We start from the raw sequence: 18,502 nt of genomic DNA, 5'->3' as shown, positions 1-18,502 counted from the left end.
AAATGTGTTTTTAATCCACACTTGATTTATTTTTGCAAAAACCTTAATTTAATCAAATTGATAGGGCATTTGGCCCCGTTCCTTCATAGGGAAGTGTACAAATTCTATAGTGGCTTTGTCATAAGCTAAATCGTCAGAAGAAATTTCATTAAAACGTGTAGTTATAAAGTCCTTATTCACTCTATTAGATACTTAGTCTCTAGAAAGCTCTTTCATTTCATAATCTCCCAACTTCAATGCAGTTTGTATTATTCTGTTTTGTGTATATTTTTGTGCTAATAAAAGTCGTATTTCAATAAAATATTTCTGTCATTTGTGAACATTTTTCAGAGTTATAAATTCTCATGGCATTTTGTAACGATCCTCATTAGTCCCCTTCCTTTGCTTCCTCATTAGTATGTTGTTACTTAATGACACCCTTGGACTATTTTCACAAAATTAAATTAACATTATACATACAAAGCTTAATAAAAAAATCCTGCATTTGTGTGGCTGTCACCGTGCTTGACTACCTCTACCCATGGCAAACAGATAAGGGCAGAAGAGATCATCTCTGCTAAATGCATTCCCGCACTATAATAACATTCCGTTTATTTAGACTATGGAGTAGGTAAGTGAGCACAGTGTGCTCATAGAGTTTAACTTCCAGCCACACGACCAAATGGAAAAGAACACTGGGCTGAGGAACACGGAAGGGATGAGCTCAAATCTCACCCAGCGTAGAGTCAAAATGCTACACAAGCACACAGACCTGGAGGTGCTTCTGGTTGCTGAAGTCATGGCAGAAGTAACATCAGGGCAAGAGAAAAGCATGCTTATCGCTCTCCAGGTCATCTGCTGTCGTCCTTGCTCCTTACTGCCTGTATGCTGGTCTACTTCACCACATAGATGCAGATTCATAATGTTTGTGAGATGGTCTTTAAGCTTTAAGTAACCAAACATGTTCTTCTGGGGCTGCCTCAAAACAGCGACCATGGGTCTCATTACCACATCCCTCTTCCTTCACGTGAATTCTTCATTAACAAATACTGTTTATTTGACCGTTCATACAGAAATAAAGATGCAACTAAGTGGGGAGACTGGCTGTGTCAGATAGAATTCTGATGATAAAAACTACCACCAATGAAGACAAGGAGAAGCCAAGGTCATGGAGACCATTTTGTTTCCACTGAGCTCATCCCAGATTGCAACTAAGCATCCCACAGCCACTTGCTGAGCACCAGTGGGATGGGAGAATCGGAAAAGCAAGAGGAAGAAAGAAGTTGTGGGTGCAGATCTAGAAAGATCAATAAGTGAAGGAAGAAAACTCAAAAATCAATGCAAAAACCAATCATTCACCGCCTCTCACAAGGAGACCAGCCAGTTTGCAGGCCAATTTCAGGCAGAAATCGTGCAGCTCGGTGTGATTACTTCAAAAAAAGAGTTATATTCGCCCGTTTCCATTTGCTGCCCGCCGACAATGTGGAGAGGTCGAGCGGGAAGCCGACAAGCCCGATCCCGCCATCAGGCGGCTGTCCCGCCTTCCCTCCCGCCGCACTGCGCATGCGCCGCAGCCGTCTCCTAACAACGGGGAAACAGCGGCGCGATCGCCCCCGGGCGGTGCGAGGGGCCGGGGAGCCCGAGGGCGGGCGGGAGGAGAGACGGGAAGCGGCCCGTTAAAGGCTTGGGAGCCTTCAGCTGCAAGTAAGCAGAAATAACGCGTTTGTGGAAGCAGCGGTGAGAGGCTTAAAGTCGGAATCGCAACAGGGAGGTTTCGGCCCGGCCTCTGAGGGTGCCGTTGGGGGCGGCAGTGTGGTACGTGCCCGCCCCGCTGAGCAGCAGCCGGGAGCCGTCAGAAACCACGGGACAGGGTTTAAAAACTCCAAAACTTGGGTTATCTTTTAGCTTGAGAGCAGAGGTTAAAGTTTCCTTCAGCCACAGCCTAAACCGGCAGCTCCTGATCCTGGAAGGAAAGTGGGCACCGTATAAGGTTTATAGTGAAGCTGTAGGGCTTGTGTAGCTATGGAGAATTCCTCTGAAGCAGTAACATAACGAGATAGAAATAACATGGATAATAAAGGAGAGAGAGGAAAAAAAGTAGAATAAAACTTCACATACAGAAGATTGACCCTAAATCTCACCCTGTTTAATGATGCTTCAGAGGTATGGGATGGATCTGCAGGCAGGAGCTCTTAAGACCCAGCGTGGGTTTGGTCACAGTGGAGCATCACCTGTGTGAGAGGACTCCTATAACCTCACTGCTGATTGGAATGACCATCTTTGTAACACTGTCAATGCTGTATTACCTTAGCCAGTGGAAGGTAAGCACAACTGCTGTCCACTATTTGTTGGCTATGAGCAAGCCATCCTTCTCACCTTTGCTGATGGAAATACCAACATGTTTGGGACTCCTAGCACTGCTGCCATTTTCTGATTATCTCATGTACTGCTGCTATGGTGAATGCCAAGACAGGCCTCTGAATCCTTACAGCTCCTACTGCTGTCTGCAAACCTACTGCATGTACTTCTATCTTACCCTGTAATAGACCCATTTTTTTTTATCCCACAGACACCCAAGGTTAGGCTGGATGGGGCTCTGAGCACCTGATCCAGTGTGGGTCCCTGTTCATTGCAGGGGAGTTGGGCTGGATGACCTTTAAGTTGGCCTTTCCAACTCAAATGATTCTATGAAAAGACTTGCAAGGATGTGGATAATAAGGAATTGGGTGTTTTAGAGGACCTTAGAAGAGCTCTTTAGCATGACCAAATGAAGGTTGAATAGAGTTATCTTCAAATGTATTTTGTTAGTACTGCATATAAATGGTATAGTATGTTGTATGAGTGGAATATAGGCAATATATGATGTGTAGTAAAAACATTTAGGGCTATATAAGATGTATAGGATATAGTAAATATATACTGTGTGGTATAAATATTTAGTAATCTACAAAAATATTTTGTCATGTGCTAGGAGAGAAAGAAGTTGACAAAAGCTTGAACTCAACATGGATACACAGATACACAGTAAGCTATACTTAAAAAAGAACACACAAAGAATCTGTAGTTGCTGAGCAATAACTTGAGCAGCAGCTTTTCATTGAGAGGAGTGGGAACAAAATACACACTGTTTTTTTAAGTTATAGCGTTGGACTTATCTGGTGGGATTAATGTGATGTGATACATGCGGCAGGCAGGATTGAATCCAATCATTTAGATTGCCACTTTCAGCTCTATAATGTCCCTGTGAAATTGGTAGAGGGAGACATTTGTTTTAAGACATATGTATTGGTACAGCTGCTTAAAATCTTGAGTGTATTTAATTTTTACTTATTTTAAAGATATATTTCTTCCTAAGCCTCTTTGGCTTCTATATGAGGAATATCCGGCTATCATTGTTCAGAGAATGGGAACCTCTCTCTTTCTCTCTCTCTCTCTTTTTTTAGATTAAGTCAATTTTTCTTAGGCAGTTCCTCATGGGATGAGGGATTTCACTGAGTCTCAGTGAGACATTTAAAATCACACACATAATTTCTAAAAAAAATCTCCTTTATTCGAGTTGTCACAGCTTGGATTCTCCAAGGAGAGACCCCGGGTTTGATATTACTTAATATCTTCATTATAACTTGGAAATGAGCAATAACGTGGAGAAATCACAAATTTCTACTGAGATAAGATCGTTTCTGTTAATTAAGGTGATTGTTAGCAATGTCTGCAGCTATTCTGCAGTTAGGTGAGCTGGTAACGCTACGACAGATGAAATTAGTTGTTTACACATGGAATGTAATTTACACAGGCAGGAATATTTGGAACAACACACTTTTCAGTAGTGAACCTGAATTAACTACAATCTGTTGAGGGAATGACCTGTTTACCACATGTGGATGGCTTAGCGAAAATCTTCACTGAGGAAATTGGGTAATAATTAATCCTCAAAAAAGGCATAATGTGACCGTAATAAATCAGTGGTGTTCTAGAATTGATGGTGGTATTCCAGATTAGGTTAATCATATCTGAGAAAGATTTAACAGTCACAGAGGGGCTCTGGGATAAGAAACATATACATCTGGAAAAGCAATATGGAAAAAATAATTAAGACAGCTTAGAAAGGTGATAAATCAGAATGTACAGGGAACCATAAAAGAAAGTAGAGAGGATCAAGGCAGGGCATCTTTTAACTAAATTTGTAGTACAAGAATGTGGGGATGTTGTATTGAATTGAGTAACACATTTAAACTGTTTATGTGTTTTTTAAATCTAAGGACTAGTTGCTTATGAAGTACACTTGACATTTGGACCCGGGCCATAGAATGAAGAGCAGAGGGTTTAAATGTTGATGTGGTCACTAAAAATAGGGACTGTTGTTAGAAAGAGCGTAGCAACTTGTTGTCTAAACCTTTTTACTTTGGGGAAATAAAACCCCATAACGGATGGAGGAGATCTGACTTTTGGGATTATTTCATGCGTTTATCAGATATATCACAAGGAAGCAGTATACTGATCTACCACAGAAAACTTCTTACCAGTGTATTTGGTTCTGAGTCCAATCAGTTGCTTTGTGATTTGCTATTATGTTTGTTAATTCCTGTTACTTCATTATATGCACATTCATGCACTGCCTCTTGCACTGCACAAATTGATAATGAATTGTGCCACTTTAGCTTAGAATCACACAACAGGAGGGAAATACTCCTTAGTGCACCTCTTAACAAGCAGCTAAGCTTCAGGAAACTGCAGGTGTGGTGCTTGGGCAACACAAAACCAGGCAGTTCTATTCATCAGACTGATGGGCTTGGGATGTTTCTTCAGTTCTTTTTCTTTCCTCTGGCTGAGAGGAATTGACTTGAGAGGTTTGACTTAATAAAATAATCTGACCTCTACTTGTATGCAGCAGGACTTGGACAGTGTCATTGTGTACCTCATAGACTAAAGGAAGTATTTAGAGGATTTCAATATTTTGATCAGTACAACCACTGTAAGACTTTTCTCATATTTCCAAGTGTGATCTGTTATAAAACAAATCTTTTGTTAATTACTTTTTATTGATACTAATCAACTATCCATCATCTGGTGATTAAAGTAACCCAACACTTTCTGTGCATGCTCACTGGTGAACAAGGGTATTGATGAAAAACAAGTCGAGATTCCAGTGATGTTCTGGCATGTGGATTCATGTGGAGAAACGGTGAAATATACATCTGACTCGTTTTAATTGTCAGCCGTGTAAGTGCCAATATATGAGCCAGCAGCTCAAGGCTCCATTTTTGATCAGAGGATAAAATGGTTGTTTTTGTAGGTGTGATTCACCTGACCAATTTTAGACACTTACTTTAGGATGATCTGCCCTAACAGCTATTGGATGGACTGGCTAGATCTCCATCTGTTATAAAGGAGAGTGACTAACTTGAGTACTGACGCCTAATTTAGTTCTGGTCCTGCAGAAAAGGTGATGGCCCTTCTGAAATTTGGAGTGAAACAGGACACAGAGAGAGTTTGGGGGACTGTCATTTTGGAAGGAAGATGCAGTTAGACCTAATGTCTGCTTTACTGGATGTGAGACGGCATCTGGTCGCATCACTGCACTGAGGAGCAGCGTAAAGCAGGGTCATTTATCTAGCGCTGAAATCAGCGCATTCCAGGTGAAGAGCAGGAAGTAGCACTGAATGATGGCTCTGTAGGCTGCTCAGCTATGGCCACATCTGTTTAGTCAAAGTCCTTTAGTACCTCTAGCTCTATATGATTTAAACAATCAGCCCTTTCATCTCAAGACACAAGTGGAAAACCTACGCTCCTAGCAACTTATGGAATATAAAGTACAGAACATTACTCAAATAAGAATATTATTTATGTTTCATAAAGACTTAATTAACTACATTTAATCACTTGTGAATAGAGTTGTAGTTTTTAAAGCATTTTCAGGTAACATAAACCCAACATTTAATCATGTTAAAAATATAAATCCCACTAAAAATTTGTCTAAATTAAAAATCTTCAGAATAATAAACTGAGTCAGCAATACGCATTCTGTACGCAGCTAGAGAGAGAAGTTGAGTTATGGACCAGTAACCTTTAAATATGTGTATTCAGTCCAGAAGATGCAGTTCTAATGGTTAATATATTCCAGAATACTGCATGTGTCATAGCGGTCGTTCTCTCTCTAAGGGCAGAACACAAAGAATTGTATGGGGACCAACCAAGTGCAACAACAGTTGTTGGCAGAGTGCACTGAAATCCAGCACAGTAACTGCAGGAAAGAAATAACCTGAAAAGCATAATCTATGGTCATGTAATTATCCAGTCCCCTGTGCTTGTTGCTGCATATGATGCTGCCTTTTCAGTATTACCAAGGAACCAAATGTTTCTGAACATGGGGGACAACACACAAATTCCTTGAGAATATCCTTGGAAGCATGAAAGCATGAAGAAATACTGCTAAAAGCTTTGCTTATTCACAGTGTTAGAATACGTACAGGATTTGAAACTGAGAACATTAGTTGCACAACAGTTTCTCTTATATGTTAATTGGTCCCTTGCCAAAACTGCAGTTTTGAAACACTGAATGCTTCTATGTCTGGGTGTTCATACTTGTGCATGTATATGTGACCTGCCTATGAAGTTTTAAACTTCATATCCATTTTTAGGTTGTGCTTATCAGCTGGATTCACTACTGCTGTGCTGTAGCTTATTTGGGATGCCAGTAGCACTACCTGAAAGATTAGAGTACTCAAGAAGAGCTACAAAGTTTTAGCAACCACAATAAGCAATAGCCCTGGCTTTTGTAATCAGCCAAGCTGCACATCTCATTGCGCTGGGTAATGATCTTGTGTTGCACCACAAGAAGCTGTTGGTTTAGGCCTGGCTATGGGTGATAGTGTGCTTTCCCCTTGAGAACTACCAAGGAGTTTTTAAGGGATATTAAGAGCATTTTTACACAGCGTTAAAACAAGCCTAAGTTTGGCATAACTTGGGCTATATTCTCTGCATTGTTAGTGATAGAGGGTCATGTTGGACTTTACTTTTTGCCTGTAGCTTAACTGGAAGCCTCTCAGACGAGGCTTTGCAAGCCATGTGAAATTAGGTCCACATGGGGTTATTAAATCCATACGCTTCAGAAGCTGCTATTAGATGCAGCTGAGAAGGTCTTCCAGGTTCACTTGCACATGTGCTAGTACAAAAAAAGCAGAAGACAGAACCTGGTGTAAGATCTTTAAATTAAAAAAAATAAAAAATAAAAAAATCCTTGAAAATAGTTTAGTGCAAAACTGTTTCTTTGCACCCACAGACCTGATTTTTATCTTCTGTTAAATATGGACAGAGAAATGGAATTGAATTTGAAATCCTTTTTCTAGGTAGAACTCATTTGTTCATTCTACAGCTGTACGGAATGTTTGCCAACATATAATGTACAGGCAAACATAGGGAAATAGCCTGTTCTTGTGTGATTTATAGATGCAGTCAAAACTGACTTATAAAAGTGCATGTCTTGTTTATTTGTACCACGTGACACCCTGAGCCTGGGATGTCTTGTATTTTCCCTTTTAGGTGCTTTTTGATTGAGACATTTTACCAAATGTGTTAGAAAGTTTGTTGTGTTGCACAAATGAAATGTTACTGTTTGAAGGGATGTCCTTCTGTACAGGAATTACAGTGTCAGTGAATTCTTCCACTTGTTTAGATGGGTCAAACAAATGCATAGGTCGGTCTTAGAAGTTTCCCTAAAGCTCTGGTAAACTGGTTCATGAGACAGGAGGGGGTTTGTTTGTCTGTTTTTATTTTTCATTTTTGTGTTTTTGTTTTTAGAATGGGTAAAAAAGTGAAGAAGGAAGTAGAGCCTCCACCCAAGGATGTGGTAAGTTTATAAACTACAACATGCTATAAAATAAACCTTGCACAATTATAGGCCCAGATCTACCATCCTTACGTAGTTCCTTACTCTCTGAGCTTGCCCATATTATTCTAAAAATGTCTTTTAAAGATAATTCTGTTTCTGCTTTTTTTGGACAGCGTACAAGCCAGACTGACTGGGCATGTGTAGTTCTTTGAGGAGACTGTTGTCTTTGGCAGGCTGTGCAAGTAGTAATGTATGAAACAATCCAGGCTTCTGTTTATTGGAGGAGCGGTATTAGTTTTCCATTTGTAAAAATCAAAAGGAGAAGGTGGGAGGGACCTGAAATCTGCTTCTCTTTTGAACTGTGGAAACATTCCCAAGGATGAAAGAGTTAAAAGCTTAAATAAATCTGCAGGGTTGTTTGTTTTTTGTTTGTTTGCTTGTTTAACTGAATACAAGAGTTTTACAGATATTTTGAATACTTGTAGAATATGTTCTGGATCTTTTGCAAAGGTATATGGTCTCTAGGAGTAGGTTTTTTATTGTGTTTTGGTTTGTTTTTTTTTGTATCATTGAAAAGTGCCACAGTAAGAAGTGCTTAGAGTTGAAGCCAAATATGGAATAATGATGATATATGACTTTTTTTTTTTTTTTTCCCAAAAACCTGGAAATTAAAGATCTGACAATGGCTAATGAACACGTTCTGAGGGTTTCTCTGAAGTTGCAAAGTACAGGGAGACCCAAGTAGAGGTAGAAATTGAAAGTACAGAAGTTCTAAGTCCTAGTGGCTTATTCAGAAAGAAATATAAGATATGAGATGAAACACTGAACAAACAAATCACAGATTCAGTACCAGATAATGAGTTACTTAATGGAGAATCGTATGTTCCCAGACAGAGCACAGGAATAAAGGCAAAGCTCAGTTCATGTGGTTTGGTTTTGTTCTGTTTGGTTTTAAACAAAACAAGACAAAAAAGGTTTTATTTCTGAGAGTAACGGAACTAGAAGAGCTTTTTCAGACATCATAGCAAAGTTGATCAGCAAAAGCTACATCATGGTGTCAGTGCTATTTAACCATAAATAATTTTATCCAAGACAATAAAAGCAGCCATTATAGTTGAATTCTAATGTCTGAAGCTGTGATGTCACTGAGGTTTAGCAGTTGTCTGACCCTACACAACTGTTCTGTGGAAAGTTTAATATTACAAATGTACTTCATAAGATCCAGTCAATTATAAATGCTTTCAAATGGAGAGTTGAGTTAAAACTTTAACACGAGGGGGTAAACTGACCTAACACTAACCCAAAAAACAAGGACACAGAAAGAAGATACATGTGGCTAAGGCTAAGTAAAACAGACTTGATAATTAAAACTAGATATATTTACAGTCTAGTAAAAAATGGAAAGGCATAATAATGTATTTAGGGTCTACAGATATGCTACCACCTTCAAAAGTAGTAAAAAGAGACTACTTTGGTAATTATCTAGAAAATCAATAGAAGCAGGACCGTAGCTCCTGTATTCAGAAGCCACCATTTAGAGTTTCTGAAGAGCAGAATGGTACGGCCTTCTGCCTACTGCAGTCAGCTGTGAATAATGTTAGGAAAGATATAAAACAATTGGAAAAAAAAAATAAACTTACAATAAAGGTTAAGAAAAGTATTAAAAAGGAAAGCAGTAGAAAGAGTGAACTCCAGATGGCATCTGTGGTTTTCGGCTTAGACCCTTACTCTTACTGTACTTCAGGGTAACGTATCTCTTCTAGCAGTCCTGTCAGAAGAAAACAACTGAATGTTGCATAGCAAAACAGTATTATAAATGTGAATATAGATCCTTAATTGGTTTTTACTATCAGCCAAGAAAATCTTCAAGCAATGAGAATATTGTTGACACCAGTCATGTCAAATCAAAATTCAAACCTTTAAATTTCACCTGGATATTTTATCCTATTTTATGATGTTGTCCCACAATTTCAGAGTGGATGATAGTGGTATGGCAGTAGAGGTTGAATCTCCCTGCCAATATGCTGTTACATTTTGTTGCCATGTGACAGATGGCAGCAGAGGGACAGTCTGGCAAAATGGCATCTGATGTGGTAATGCTGGTGAAGCAAAGGTGTGGAATTGAATTCCTCCATGTGGAGAAAGTTGTTCCCACTGACATTCACTGACTCTCGCTGAACATTTATGGAGGCTGGAGGGTGAATGTGAGCACAGTGAGTCGGTGGGTGCTGTGTTTCAGCAGTGGTGACAGTGACATGAAAAACAAGCCATGTTCTGGATGACCGTGCAGATGTTTACAAGCACAGCATGTGGACTCTTGTTTACTGCTGGCAATTATACATAGCTAATGGTGGTGTCTGTGTTGAAAAATAGTGTTTTGTAGCTGAATTTTTTTTTATCAAGTGGTGTTATTGTGCTCTTTGTATCTGATGTAGTTTCCGTGAAAATAAATAGGAAGCATTGCTTTCAGAGCAACCTATGTAGGTGGTATCTTAAGTTTGTTCTACACAATCCTGCTATTTGTTCATCAGTTGGGGCCCTTGTGTTAGCAGAAAGCCTAGAGTTGCCACTAGAGAAAATACTGCGTCTTTATCCCTAAAAGAACAATGTAGCAATCTGGGTATTTTTGAAAATAGCTTCACTTGTGACACTGATGTTTAAAATCAAAGTATGGAGGAACGGAAGTGATACTGTCAGCTCTGGACAGGAACACATTTTGAGGAATCAGTAATTAATTTGACTTGATTTTAGTAAGGCTTTCAACACTATCTTTCGTAACATCCCCATAGACAAACTGATGAAGCATGGACAAGATAAACAGACAGTGATGTGAATTAAAAACTGGCTGAGCTGCTGAACTCAGAGGGTTGTGATCAGCAACATGAAGCTCAGCTGGAGGCCAGTCACTACTGTTGTGCCTCGGAGGTTAACCTCTTCATTAGTGACTTGAGTGACAGGACACAGTGCATTTGCAGCAAGTTTACAGACAATATGAAATTGCTGGGAGTGACTGATGCACCAGTTGTTGTGCTGCCATTCAAAGGGACCTCAAGAGACAAAAGAAACAGAGAAAATGAGAATTTCAGTAAGTTCATTAGAGGGAGGTGCAAAGTAGTAACCAGTACAGACTGGGTGAGGACCAGCTGCAAAGCAGCTTTGGTGGGAAGTAAGTTGACCATGCTCTAGTAATGTGCACTTGTGGTAAAGAATGCCAGTAATACTGTAGGGTGCACTAGAAAACATTGCCATGGTGAGATGTGACTGCTGTCTTTACTTTGGTGAGATCAAATCTGGAGTGCCATGTCCAGTTCTGGGTTCATCTGGTCCAACAGTCACATGGACTCACTAGAACAAATGGTTGAATTGCCATCCCTGGATGTGTTTAAGAGCCGTTTGGATGTGGTGCTCAGGGATATGATTTAGCAGAGGGTTGTTAGTGTTAGGGTACTATGGTTAGGCTGCAGTTGGACTTGATGATCTTCAAGGTCTTTTCCAACCTGGGTAATTCTATGATTCTATGAAATCTGGCAAAGGGCCACAGAGGGCTTGAAGCGTTTGTCACCATCTCTTTTACTAATGGATGATGTTCATTTAGTCCAAAAAGAGCTTTTAAAAGCATATTTTAGAAAAAATAGCATGATTAAACAATAGAATAAAAGGAGATGATACGTCTTTCAAAAGGTGGGATCAGTCCAAAAGTGAGTCTAATAGGAAGGTGCCTCTTAGATTTTTCAGAGAGTAGGAGTGAATCTAATACTTATATAAATGTATAGATGTAAGACCAATTTGACTCTGCCTGTATGCAAACCTACAATTAGAGCCTAGGAGTTACCAATGAATTGTAGTTTATACGATAAAGAAAATGGAGCTACATAGTAGTATTTTCATTATTAGATCAATGTAAATAAACAACTGAGATTTAAAACTCTTACTTCGTATTTCATTTCTTATTAACCTTCATCTGAGATTAATCTTTGAGTTTAATTTATGTTTCCCTGAAATAATAGCACCCTTTAATAAAAATTAAAGTTTCACACTATCACAAAGTGTTTGGCCAGACTTGGCCCTGCTGTTGCCAATGAATTTTCTACAGGGTTGGATTTAACTTTGCCTCTTGATATATCACTTTTCATTCAGAGCCTAATGTAATTAAAATGTCTGCAATTGCCTGGGAGAGCTATTAGGAATCCATTTTGAATTGTAATGTAGAAAATAAGTATTGTAACTTATTCTTTTATTATTTATACTTTTATAACCAATAACCAAGCCCTAAAACCAATAGAGATAGAGAACGTTTTCATCGGTGTGTGGAAGAAGGGCACACAAGGTGTGGCAAGGATTCTCCTCTGCAGTAGGCTGTTCTGTGAATACCCTTCTCATGGCTTCAGCCCTTGAAGCGCTGTACCAGAGATGTACCCTTGTGGAGCAGCTGCAAGGGAATGAAAAATTGTAGCTGGGGAAAAAAAGTCCTCTTGCTAGAATAAAAATATCGAACTCTTCGGTCGACCCCACAACGTCCAAACAAACTGGATCACTTTAGGAAACCAATTGGATGGGATTCATTTCTTGGACCCTGACATTGTGGCGCAATTTAAACAACATTACCCAGATGGAATCATTTCCAAACCCAAAAACATGTAAATTTTAACACCCGTTTTGGGGCAGTTTACCCAAAAATGATCATTTTTACCCCTTCACGTCCCCGATGATCCAAAAAACCTCCATTTCCAGTTGGTTTTTTGGGTTGAAAACACCCAAAAATGGCTCGTTTTGATGACGAGGCAAAACTTTTTTTTTCCTCTATTTTTTTTTTTTTTTAATAGAAATGACCCAAAATTGCTCTTATTTGTAAGAAAATTGCTTATATTTGTAAGAAATATTGACAACATATCTTCTTTGGTCAGAGAGAAGTAATATATATAAAGCCAAGCTGAACAGACATGAGTTTAGCATCAAAGAGGTATGACCTCTTTTAGCTGTTGGGTTTTTTTTGTTTGTTTTTAATTGAAAAAGGTTCTGCTCTACGTGTTTAACTATATCCATGTCTGCAGCAGTTTGCAGGTAGAGCTTACCCACCCTGACAAAGCAGTAAGAGTTTAAACATAGTTCTAATGTTCTCTACTAATGAAAAATCTGAAAGCAAAAATTCAGCCTAGACATGTGTTCACTCAATTTTCCTCCTCTTGTACTGGAGAGGTAGCATGTGTTCATCTGGGTTTAGTTAATGACTTCCACAACTTGTCCCGTGCCTTCACCTTGTCACAGCAAGCATGAAGATGGATAGATCTGCATATTTTCAAGACCTGCTTGGAGCTAGGGAGAGCAGTTCAGTGCATTAGCCAAATAACCTTTTTATTATTAGGGAAACATGGATCTTTGTGGAATCATAGAATCCTTAGTGTTGGAAGGGACTTTTAAAGGTTTCATCTAGCCTAACTCCGCTGCAGTGAACAGGGACATCCAGATCTAGATCAGGGGCTCAGAGCCTGATTCAACCTGGTCTTCAGTATCTCCATGGATGTGGCTTCCACCACCGCTCTGGGCAATTTTTACCTTAGAGCAGACCTAAATCTAACCCTCTTTAAGCTTGAAACAATTGCCTCTTGTCCTCTCAGCACAGACCCTGCTAAAGAGCCTGTCCCCTTCTTTTCTGTAGCTCCCCTGTAGATACTGAAAGGCCATTATCAGGTTGCCTCACAGCCTTCTCTTCTCCAGGCTGAACAGCCCCAGTACTTTCAGCCTGTCCTTGTAGGGGAGGTGTTCTATCCCTTGGATCTCTTTTGTGGCACTCCTCTGGACATACTCCAACAGGTTCCTGTCTCTCCTGTACTGAGGACTCCACATCTGGATGAAGTACACCAGGTGAGGCCTCACCAGTGCAGAGTAGAGGGGCAGGATCACCTCCCTTGCCCTGCTGGCCACGCTTCTTTTGATGCAGCCATGATATGGTTGGCTTTCTGGGCTGAGGGCACATTGCTGGCTTATGTCCAGCTTGTCATTCACCAGTGCACCCAAGTCCTTTTGTGCTCAATCCTTTCATCCCCTAGCCTGTATTGGTTGCAGGAGTTGCTTTGACCTGGATGCAAGACTTTGCATTTGGATTTTTTGAGCCTCATGAAGTTTTCCTGGGCTCACTCCTCAGCCTAAGTTCTTCTGGATGTCATCCCATTCCTCAGGTGTGTTGACCTTACTCCACAGCTTGGTGTTACCCCACAGCTTGGAAGATATTTTTCTGAATCAGAGAATCAGAACTGCAAATGAGCCCTTTGTATCTTTTCTGATGCAGAGCTCACCGGGGATTATCACAGAAATACTTCAGCATGTGCAGGAGTGTGGTAAGCTAGTGTTCAGTATGTGAAATGAGTTGATGAAGGCACAGGAAGGGTCATTTTAATTTATTTACTTTTAATAACTCCCATTAAGTAGTAATGCCACAGAGTTACCAAATCTTACTTCTTCCCGTATTTGGTTTGGAAGCTGTAATATGCCCTTTTACACGTAACAGAATTGTGTAGTCTTTTCCCTTCAAAAGGATGCACAGGAAACTGTCAGGGTTTTCGCAGAATCTTCATACAGGATGAAACAAGATGATTGTATTAAGTCAATTATTCTTTGTTATTTTTCAAAAACATTTCAAATTGTTACTAAAAGTTAGAATTCTCCATTTATTAACCAAGTGTGGAAGTCTACTGCAGCACACAGCAAGGCTCAGTAAAAACTCATACTATTCTTCCTTTTTATTGTTGTTTTTTTTCCTAGTTTGATCCTTTACTGATTGAAAGCAAAGAAGTAGCAACAGTTGTACTAATGCTTGATTCTCCAGAAGAGGAAATTTTGGCCAAAGCATGTGATGCTATATATAAATATGCATCAAAAGGTCAGTCTTAGTTGCAGAAAACTTCCCTCTGCCTTACTTATGTTTTGCCAGCAGTTCAGAACTTTTTAGTTTCCTAGCACTAAAATTTTCAACCTCTGTCAAAAGTTTTGTTTTGTTTTCCCTCAGAAAGACCTGTCACTCCTGTATTTGCAGTTATAAAGAAGTCCTGTGGTTTGTATGGAAATGTTCAATGTTTTGTTGGAGAAATAATTGTTTCAAAGTGTTCCTGTGCATTGAATTAAAAATCTGAAGTGTGTGATGATGTTAAAGACCATCCATTACACACATTAAGAAGATACAGTTTAATTTAAATAGTCAATTTTAGTACTGGAACTTCTGGCTTCTGAATGCTTTTTCTTTCTTTAATGTTTCATAAAGTAATTGTTTTTATCGCTTTTATATTAAATAGCCAGATTGAGACTAATTCTGTTGTAACTATTGTAGCTTTTGAAAGGCATCCAAAAAAGAGATTAAACAGATTAATGGTCCCTGATAATGTGATGATGAAAAGCCAACATATATCCTTCCCCACCACTTGGCACGGTGGTAAGGAACAGGTTCTTCCTTACTTCTCTTGAGAGATGTATGGGATCACCATTTCCCCTAGTGATCTGTTGTGTAATAATATGTTATCCATCCAGTTTTCATACCAGTGAAGCACCTCACTTTCAAGGCAGTCATTTTGGATTATCTGTAAATTCATTTAACAACAAGTGTCACCAAAACTATTGAAAATAGTCTCTGCTGCTTTGTAGCAGCAGGGGCAGGCTGCTCTGTAAGGCAAAGGAAAACAGGAGTTAGTGACAGCAGAGCAGGCAAGGGATCATGGCCTCCAAAATGGGCGCAGTCCCATGAGTACAGTGAGAACACATCCCACAGTGGTGACCACACAGTCAGTACTCCAGTGGTCACCGAGAAGTCCATAGTGATAAGGCAGGTTTGAGGTCAAACCAAGAAGTCAAATCTGTGGTCACAGTCTGGATCAGTGTATACATGGCCAGGTGAAATGAAGAGCAAGGGTTCACCTTAAATCTTCATACGGAAGCTGAGAGTCCCTGTGCAAGGCTTTTTCCAGAAGGGAGTTAGTCCTGATACATGTTCTCAAACTTTTTGCAGTAATATTGAGACCTACAAGTTTCTTTCTTTCTGTTGGAGACTGATACGCTGTTTTAATGTTATGATCCAGGAAGGGGATCAGAATGACATCAGATCCATGAACTACATTTTTAAAGAGTGTGTTTGATATATTTTGCTTGATACTCAAAGGTCTTAAGTAACTTTTTGATGATATTATTGATGTATACAGACTAATTTATGATTTATTATATTTTTGGTCACTGAAATACTGTCATACTTTGTTACATTAGAACTATGACCTTGTTGCATTTTTTTTATAGAACTTTTAACCTATTTACTCTTCAGGTGATGAAAACAAAGTGACACTTCTTGGGCTTGGAGCAGTGCAACGTTTGTATAAACTCATCTCACATGAAAATCCCGTTGTACGCAGAAATGCCATAATGATATTTGGCATCATGGCTTCTAATCGTAAGAGTCTCTGTTTCTCAATATTTTTCCATGCATATGGTTATAGCTGTTACAGCAATAGGTGGCTCATGGGAAGAAAAAAAAGTCAAAATCCTGTATTAGTGACTCAAAAGAACTGGTTCTGCTGGAGAGCTCCACTCATTGTGGAAAAAAATATAAAAGATAAGTGAATTCTCTTCCCGGTCATTATTTTTGCTTTGACTGGGTGAAAAAGGTTGGAGTTTACTACTGGAATTCTTTCTATCTGAGAATGCCTGACTATTTTTGATGCCCAGCTAATGTGGATATGACAAATTCTGAACATTTACAAAAGTTGGAAATAAGGGATAAAATACAATTTATCATCTACAGAAAATGCTGTGTTTTCTGGAGGCATTGATATAGCTACAATGATAGGAGAGGAAATGCATTAGGTTTATAGCATCTAACTTAGATATCAGTAGCAAAAAAAGTCCTGAACTATGAAGCACTGATGTGCATATTTACCCAGCTTCCTTGTCTGGTCAGTGCTGCTGCAGTTATTCGTTATTCTGTTTCTGAGCTACTGAATTGGAGCTCAAACATCTCTCAGAAACATCTCAGTTATGCAAACTCGTGTATCTTGTACAGCAGTACCATTACTGGATGCATTAACCACAATATAATGTTACATTGAACCTTCTGTAGAAAAATAGGTAGTGGTGGCTTGAAAACTAAATAAAGGAAGTATTGCTTTTAGTTTGATTACTGTAAGCAAAAATATTTTATCTATTCAAGTATAACTTCTTTGACGACTAATGTTATGTAATCCATAGTAAGAACCTGCTAGATGCAAGTATTTTCAATGTGAAGTATTGAGGAACTTTTCATATATAAAATAATGAAGAACATTATCTGGTTCTTTAAAATCTCCTGTGCGTTTTCTGGGCCCATTTCCTTTGTTTAACTTTGGTTACGTCAGTCCCAGTCAAGTCTTTTTGTCACTCATGAAGTAACCTTAAGTACATTTCCCTTGGAGCAGAATCTGTTTCCTTACGTGCTTGCCTGATGAAAGACCTCACGTATTTATTTCATTGTAGAAGATGTCAAGAAGTTACTGAGGGAACTGAATGTCACAAGTTCTCTTCTGTCACGCCTGGTACCAGAAGGTAACTTACAGCATTCCTTGTGCAAAAATACTCTCAAAAATCATTTCCTAAACCAAGCAGTTTAATAAAATGTTTCTCATATAATTTGCCCTAATACATATTAAATAGATGATCACTTTTATAGGCAGAGCTTGGTTATTCATTGAGTAATATTTTATGCTGTACAGATGGAGCAGCATGTTAATGGAGAACTGAGGTACAATTAACAGCTAATGTTTATCTATTTTCTACAATATCTTAAACCACCAGATCTGTGAGCATATACTGTGCTGAATAAACTTGATCAAAATATGTATTTTGTTTCTTATAGAAGATGTGGTTATTCATGAATTTGCTACTCTGTGTCTGGCGCATATGGCTGTTGAATATACTACTAAAGCACAAATATTTGAGCAAGGCGGATTAGAACCACTTATAAGTCTACTGGGTAGTCCTGACCCTGATGTTACGAAGAATTCGGTTGAATGTATTTATCTCCTGGTACAGGTAAAGTTTATTGATTTAGAAAAGAGTAAAAATTACAGAGGCAGTAAGTATTTTCCCATGGTGTCAATAGTTTTAAAATATTTTGTTCCTTTACTCTCCAGCACTCGTCAGTGTCTATGAAAACATTAGTTGTCGCATTAACTGTGAATATATAGCTGATTTAACTATACTCGTGTCCACCCTAATGCAATTATCCATGCTGAACAGCAACGTGAGATCAGAATCAGATTCAGATGTGTTTTCAATTAAATACGTATTTGTTTTCTTATTTGGGAAATAGTAGTCTTGGTAATGAGAGTTATAACCAGTCTATCTAAAAGGCTGGAATAATTATAGAACTATATTAGTAATTTCATTATGCCTTCTTTTGGCCAGTAAGTCCATAGTTACGATTGTGAACATCTTTCTAATGATAGGTGGATGCTGTCAACAGCTACTTTCCATACTAGAGGAATAGATTTGTTATTGGCTATTTTCACACTCAGCACTAATGTCATCCATATGCTGCTTAGCAAAAGAATGGTGCATTTGTATGTCAGTTCTCTTCCAAAGCTTAAGCGAATCAATTCAATAATGGATTCCGTTTATAACTCTATCTCTTTTGGGGCATCAGAGCATGTCTATTCAGAATCACATTTTACTCTTTCTCCTTTTTTA

The 18,502-nt window shown here is 38.9% G+C and overlaps 1 protein-coding gene across 8 annotated transcripts in view; it reads left to right on the top strand.

The window, feature by feature from the left end:
• The first annotated feature begins 1,549 nt into the window (after nucleotides 1–1,549).
• ARMC3 (armadillo repeat containing 3) overlaps nucleotides 1,550–18,502 on the top strand; it is a 55,194-nt gene continuing 38,241 nt past the window's right edge. For 2 of the 8 annotated variants that reach the window (XM_015853333.2, XM_015853330.2), the window contains exons 1-7: nucleotides 1,551–1,683; nucleotides 2,141–2,300; nucleotides 7,777–7,825; nucleotides 14,567–14,684; nucleotides 16,107–16,232; nucleotides 17,291–17,359; nucleotides 17,670–17,845. In XM_015853333.2, the coding sequence (XP_015708819.1) occupies nucleotides 7,778–7,825; nucleotides 14,567–14,684; nucleotides 16,107–16,232; nucleotides 17,291–17,359; nucleotides 17,670–17,845 (537 nt within the window). In that variant the 5' untranslated portion in view covers nucleotides 1,551–1,683; nucleotides 2,141–2,300; nucleotide 7,777. Of the gene's footprint in view, nucleotides 1,684–1,753; nucleotides 2,301–7,776; nucleotides 7,826–14,566; nucleotides 14,685–14,810; nucleotides 14,856–15,128; nucleotides 15,231–16,106; nucleotides 16,233–17,290; nucleotides 17,360–17,669; nucleotides 17,846–18,502 lie in introns of those variants that run through there. The other 6 variants (XM_015853325.2, XM_015853328.2, XM_015853329.2 and 3 more) reach the window with 6 other exon arrangements.

The sequence above is a fragment of the Coturnix japonica genome, chromosome 2 (assembly GCF_001577835.2).
Source record: "Coturnix japonica isolate 7356 chromosome 2, Coturnix japonica 2.1, whole genome shotgun sequence".
NCBI lineage: Eukaryota > Metazoa > Chordata > Aves > Galliformes > Phasianidae > Coturnix > Coturnix japonica.
This window is presented reverse-complemented; position numbering and strand designations above follow the sequence as displayed.